The sequence below is a fragment of the Condylura cristata genome, unplaced genomic scaffold (assembly GCF_000260355.1).
Source record: "Condylura cristata isolate star-nosed mole 26May11 unplaced genomic scaffold, ConCri1.0 scaffold00028, whole genome shotgun sequence".
Lineage (NCBI taxonomy): Eukaryota > Metazoa > Chordata > Mammalia > Eulipotyphla > Talpidae > Condylura > Condylura cristata.
Window position 1 is genome coordinate 24,953,597 of NW_004567129.1, and position 6,204 is coordinate 24,959,800.

A 6,204-nucleotide genomic window follows, 5' to 3' on the forward strand; every position below is an offset into this window, starting at 1 on the left:
CTGTCTGAGCCCTGGTGCCTGGCTCGTGCCCTGCGGGTGTTGGAGGCAGGGAGACAAAAGTAACTCAGTTGTGGACCTGGTCCAGTCAGTGGGACAAAGGACAAGTCCCATATTCTGAGAATCTGGCAGATTCTGACTATAGCAGACTATATCAGGACTGCTAAGAGAAGGCAGGGAGCCGGGGGTGCCTAACAAATGATGCTCGGCTACTGGCTGCCTAGGCTGAGCGATGCCTTGGGGGGTTGGTGGGGGCTGCCCGCGTGCAGGTGCCGGGAGGGTTATTCTGAGTATCAGGAGCACGCAGGCGAGGGCAGAGGTGGAGATGTGGGGCAGGGAACTGGACCCCACGTGCATGAAGGGAAATGAGCTGAAGACAGATCTGGAAGGCGGGGATCTCAGCCTAGGGCAGTGGGGTGCCACGGCAGGATTTTGAGTAGGGGGTGACTGACCAGGATGTGGCTCTCTGGCTGCTGTGGGCAGAGGGTGGGCTAGAGACAGGAGGGGAGATGGGAGCGTTGGTGTGGACTCTTGGCAGAGGGCAGTAGCTGCGGGATGGAGATTGGGGGTACAGTGTCGCTGGCCCAGGCTGGTGTTGTGGAGCCACTGGAAGGCAGCAGGCGTTCGGCGAAGCTTTCTGAAGGAGCCGAGGCTGTGGCAAAGCCCCCCCTCATTTGTCCAGCTTCTGGAGAATCCTCTTCACCCAGAGATGTTTGGGGTCAGCACAGACCTCCAGTTTCTTGAAGGTCACCAAGCTGAGGGGAGACACGCGGGTGGGGGAGCAGGGTTAACATGCAGTGTGAACATACAACCCCCGCCCCGGGAGTGGAGGGTGCCTGAGTGCCTCTGGTAGCTAGACATGTCTGCTATAGAGAGTGGCTTAGCATTTAAGAGGCGCCTGCTGTATACAGGCATACCTGCAATGTGGAGCTGTTCAACTATGTGAGCGCTGCTGTATGCACACACGTCTCACAGCTGGGAGGGGACATGAGCGACAGACTTCTTGGGCCCTCAATCCTTGGACCCAAGGAATAGAACCCCCAAGTCTTGTGATATTGGCTGGCTAGTGAACCTGCTAATGAGTGAGTGCTCAGATTTTAACCCAGACACACTGGTTCCAAAGTGCTTCAGTTTATAGTAACTCCTCCATCTTCATCTTCAGTTTATAGTAACTCCTCCATCTTCATCAAAATCCTATGAGATTGGACTGGGATTGTCACTCCATATTAGTTGTGGAACCAGCTGATCGGGGTTAAAGTCTTAGCTCTGTCACTCGTTAGCAAGTCACTTAGCTTCTCTGAATCTGTTTTCATCATAAAGGCACGCTATAGTCCGTTCTCATAGGACTCTGATGAAGAGCTGAGGTATGAAGATAAACAGTGCTCAGCAGATTGCACTATGGTGTCAGTGAATTGCAGCAGGAGATGGCCTGAACTCTTGACACTGATTTTCTTTTTTAAATTAATATTCTTTTTATTTAAAGATTTATTTATTCATGCATACAGAACTGGGGTACAGGCCAGAGGTGCAGGGGCAGTGAGATGATTCACCAGAGACAGAGTGGGGAGCAGGACAGGCTAGTCAATGAAGGACACTGCTGAGGGGAGCAGTGGGTGAGACAGGAGAGTTCTGCCGTGCCATATGGGTCAACTTTGGGACTGAGGATCGAACTCTCACTGAAGCTGCGGCTAGCTTGCAGTGCTGAGTCCTAACCCACTGTGCCATCAGGGAGGGCCTGACACTGATTTTCTTAACAAATTCTTACAACAACCTTCTGCAGTCTTCTTATTTTACCCATTTGATATGGAGGAAACTGAGACCCAAGTGCCAGAGCTGGGAAGACGCAATCACTTCCACTGCTGTGACCTGGACTCTCAGGGGACACTGCCTTCAGAAAGCACCCCCTCCCGGCACCTGGGAGAGGCCTGACTGACACTCAGCGGAGACGTGTGCACTGCCCTGAGGTCACACAGCCACGTGGATGAAGGCTCCTGGCCTTGGGGCGCTCTGCTTCTGACACCCTTGGCAGGTGAGGGCTCAAAGCTGGCTCGAGATATCCCACCCGGAAGGCTCTTCCTTCCCTCCAGAGCTCCTGGCTCCTCTGACTCCCTGATTCCCTGCTCTGCCCTGCCCCCACCCCACAGACAGCAATGCGCAGAAAGAATAAAGAAGGCGGCTGCGGCAGCGTTCATCTTGACCTTGTGGGTTCTGTCCTGCTGCTGTGTGATACTGGGCAAGACTTGGCCCTCTCTGGGCCCCAATCGCCCCATTTGTGAAGCCACATTCTTCCTAGTGTCTGTTTTTGGCTTAAAAAATCTAATGATTGTATGGGTGCTGATTTTTATTGAGCATCTATTATGCGCCAGGCAGGGAGCATCACACTTCCCACTTATCCCTATGCCCTGTGAGACTGGAACCTGTCAGGGCCTATTTCTTCACCTGTACAAGGTATAGTACCTGCTGCATAGGCTTGTTTCAGAGATTGAGTGAATTAATATTTATTAAGTGCTTCCCACCATGCCTGCCACTTAGCAAGTGCTCTCTACCTGTGACAAATACAAATAAATGAAAGTGATTCCTCTCATTATACTGATGTTAAAATAGAGGCTCAGTGTTGAAAGAGCCAAGACCTTGAGAGGATTTCCTGCTTCTGCCTTATTTTTCACCGCAGGCCCCTCTAAGGGATGGGAGAGGAGAGAGCAGGAGGAAGGGAAGAGGAAGACGATGAAGCCCCGAGGGAACCTGATTCCTCAAGCCCTGGGGATATGAGGCCATAAGCGTTGAGGCCGTAGGCTGAGGACAGGCTGGCCACTCTGCCTGGGGTGGGTGCAGGCTCCAGGCCAGAGAAAAGAGACAAAGAACTGAGAGAAAGAAGGAAGGAAACCAAGAAGTTCTGGAGAAAGCTGTGAGCTGACTCAGGTGTCCCAGTTTGGGCCTGGGCAACCTTGAGCAAGGATCCTGAGACTCCTTCTCCACCTATAAATGGAGGGAGGGATCCCTCCTGATGGCCTAGGGGTGAAGTCTCAGGCTATCATTGCTGTGGCCTGAGTTCGATCCTCGGCCAGAGACCTGGCCCACATGGCACAGCAGACACTTCCTAACTCCCCACTGCTCCCCTCAGCAGTGTGTTTCAGTCCATCTGCCTGTTCTGCTTCCCACTCTGTCTCTGGTGAATCTGCTCAGCCCCCACACCTCTGGCCTGCACCCTAGCTCTTCTACAAACAAATAAACAAATCTTTACAAAGAAATAAAATGGAGGGAGGACTGTCATGGGGGTTGAAGGAGAAGACAGTCCTGCATACTCTCAGTGTGAGCTCTTGACACTGTTCTGCTAAGACAGGCTGACCTCGTGAGCCCCAGAGGCGTGGGGAGGATCCAGGGGCCTCCGCTGGGAGCATCTGAGCTGACCCGGCTCTGGGCAGAATGTACCCACCCGCTGCCTGGACTCTGAAGCACTATCCCGCCTGTGCCCCGTAGCCACGAGGGGAGGCCCTGCCCATGCTGTTTGCCGCCTCAGAACCTGGCATGGCACACCTGGCAAGTCTGTGGGGGGATCATGTGATTCTTTGTCTGGTACAAGATAATAGCCTGGGCTGAGCCTTCTGTTCCAGCCAAGCACACCCGGCTGGCACTGGGGACCCAGCTGCATGCCTGCCACCCTTGGGCTGCCCCGCCCTCCGGCTCCCCACTCACACCACGCCAGGCCTCTGGCACGAGCCTGAGGTCCAGTAGACATCCTTCACCACCCGAAGGGGCAGAGGGCGACGCATGTAGTCTCTGCAGCAAATGCTGTCCTCCACGTTGGCACCGTAGGGCCCTGGGGGAGGAGGGGCGCTCAGTGGACTCACAGGCTGGGGCACACAGCGGTAGATCTGCCTGTTCTGCTCCCCACTCTGACTCTGGTGAATCTGCTCAGCCCCCACACCTCTGGCCTGCACCCCAGCTCTTCTACAAACAAATCTTTACACCTGTGGTCCCCACTCTGGGCCTGCTTCTCTGTTCTCACGTGGAAGATTGTGTCCAGAGGGTTCTGGTCTTCAGAATCCCCGCTCCCAGGACTGCTGAGAGGCTGCTGAGAACCAGCATTCAACTCACGAAGAGGATGGCTGAGCACCTCGCTCCCAGGCTGCTAGACCCAGGGAGTCTGAACAGGAGTAAACTAGGACCTTGATACACAAGGTGAGGCCCAGGGACCAGCGGCGCGTCAGCATCGCATCGTGTGGGGCTTAGGCGAAAGGAGCCACGTGCCTAAGAAGAGGACCTGCCGGGGCTACCCAGAGTGACTCTGGGGTCTGGACTTGGGCTCAGGCAGAGCCCAGTCATGCAGGTCTGAGTTGGGGCCCAGCGCTGCCCTGAGTCTCTGGGCCGCCTAGAGCAGAAATTTAACACCTGAGACCCCACTTCCCCCTCTGACCAAGCGGGTAATGATAGCACTGAATGTGGGCACTTCCGTGCAGGGCAAGCTCTCAGGAAGCCCAGCGAGGGTGCTCGACTATTCAGAGCTGCTCCCCCTATGCCTAGAACAGGACAGGGGCGGCGACTGGGATGGAGAAAGCAGGAACGTGGGGTACTTGGGGTATGCTGAGCCCCATTCCGGCCTCGTTCTGCTCCTGCCGGCCCTCTCTTAGCTGCTTCGGCATTCCCCAGCTGCTCCAAGCTTGCACTCTCAGGGATGGCAGCCCCCATGCCCATCGCAACCCCCACACTGGCTCAGACAGGTCTTAGTTGCCAAGCCTTCAAGACTGAACAGACATGGAAACTCTCGCCCAGAGAGAGCAACGTGACCAGCCCAGGGGCAGACAGCGGCCTTCTGCTCTCAGTCCAGTGCGCTTCCCACACAAGACGCCCAGGGGCTGCCCCTGACCTCTGCAAGGAGCCCTCCCTCGCCCAGCTCTCACCTGCCTCCGTTGCTTGAAGCACCATAACCAGAAGGACGAGAGCAGCCAGGCCCAGGGACGGCAGGTTGGCCATACTGCTGTCCTGCTGTCTCACTCAGGTGACTACAACTCCACAGAACAAGAGGAGCTGGTATTTAAAGGCTGGGATGCTTATAACTTTTAGTCACCGTTGTCGAAATCTCTGACATTCATATTGTGAAAGAAGAACTCCCACTTCCTCCACACTGGTGGAGGCCACTCAGAGGGGACCCCCGTCCTGCCCTCTGTTCTGGGTCCCTAGAGACTAGCAAATTCCCCCTTGAGCTGGGCCTCTGTGTGATCTGTGCTAAACATGTTGGGTGGTGCTGCCGGTTTCAATGGATGGCTCTGGGACTCAGCTTCCTCATTTGGAAACGGGGAGATGGTTTCACAGACCAATCTATTTACCTCAGTATTGTTTGTAAATCAGGTGAGAATGTGCATAGGAGGGAGTTAGTCTTCAACCCCTCCCTGCAACCCAGCCCCATCTTGTACCCTTGGAGATCTCCATTGAGCTCTCTTCAAAAGGTGAGGCCTACGGTCCCGTGGGTTGGTAGCCCAGCCCAGCAGCTGAGGGCTTCTCACAAAGTTCCAACTTGGGCCAGCACACAGTCCTCTCAGCAGGAGCAGAGAGCTTCCACCTTGCCTGCCTTCCCTTCCAGCCGTCTTCAAGCCTTTCTCAATCTGTCACCCTTCCCCACTCAGCCTTTCCTCAATCTCTCTCAAACCCATCTCCTTCTCTCTGTCTCCACTGTCCCTTCTCCATATGGCAGTGACAGGGTGGCCCAGACTCAAAGAGGCACCTCTCTCCTGCTGAGGTTGTGGCTGTTATTGACACCCCCCCCCCATGAGGGAGGAGCTCACATTCTTGACTCTGGACTTTGGGTCTCCTTTTCAGATGAGCCCACCCACAGGGGTTCCGCCCCCAGGGCTCACACCACACCCCTCACAGTTCCTTACCACAGTCAATCAAAGGGCGTATGCCCTGTCCCTGGCTATAAATGGCCTTTTCACTTCTCTGCAGTATAAACTCCTACACATATGTCAAGAGCCCCTGAAATGTCACTCTCTGGATACACACTTCCCCACCAGTACTTCAAAGTTCTTTGGGGTGACCTAGAACATGACTGTAACCAGATTACATCAGTTTTTCTCTTTCTCAGTCCTCTTCCTGAATACTTAGCTCTTGGAAAATAGGGTTATTCCTTGGCCTTCCCAGTGTCTTCCAGGAGTGGGGTGTGTGGCAGGTGCTCAGAACACATCTAATATATGAGGAAACTGAGGTTTGGGG

General features: G+C 54.7%; 1 protein-coding gene across 1 annotated transcript; it reads right to left on the minus strand.

The window, feature by feature from the left end:
- Positions 1 to 667: 667 nt before the first annotated feature.
- CCL22 (chemokine (C-C motif) ligand 22) lies at positions 668 to 4,968 on the minus strand. Its single transcript, XM_004690534.1, has 3 exons — positions 4,896 to 4,968; positions 3,691 to 3,814; positions 668 to 752 (listed from the first exon to the last, which is right to left on the minus strand). Exons 1-3 carry the CDS (start codon positions 4,966 to 4,968, stop codon positions 668 to 670), a joined length of 282 nt encoding a protein of 93 aa, XP_004690591.1.
- Between the last annotated feature and the right edge of the window lie 1,236 nt (positions 4,969 to 6,204).

What these genes read in the sequence shown, in the direction of transcription:
- CCL22 (XM_004690534.1), bottom strand. Translation starts at nt 4,968, where the DNA reads ATGGCCAACCTGCCGTCCCTGGGCCTGGCTGCTCTCGTCCTTCTGGTT. An exon ending in GCTTCAAGCAACGGAGGCAG is followed by an intron (nt 3,815 to 4,895) that starts GTGAGAGCTGGG and finishes CTCCTCCCCCAG; the next exon opens with GGCCCTACGGTGCCAACGTG. An exon ending in TGCCAGAGGCCTGGCGTGGT is followed by an intron (nt 753 to 3,690) that starts GTGAGTGGGGAG and finishes GTCTCCCCTCAG; the next exon opens with CTTGGTGACCTTCAAGAAAC.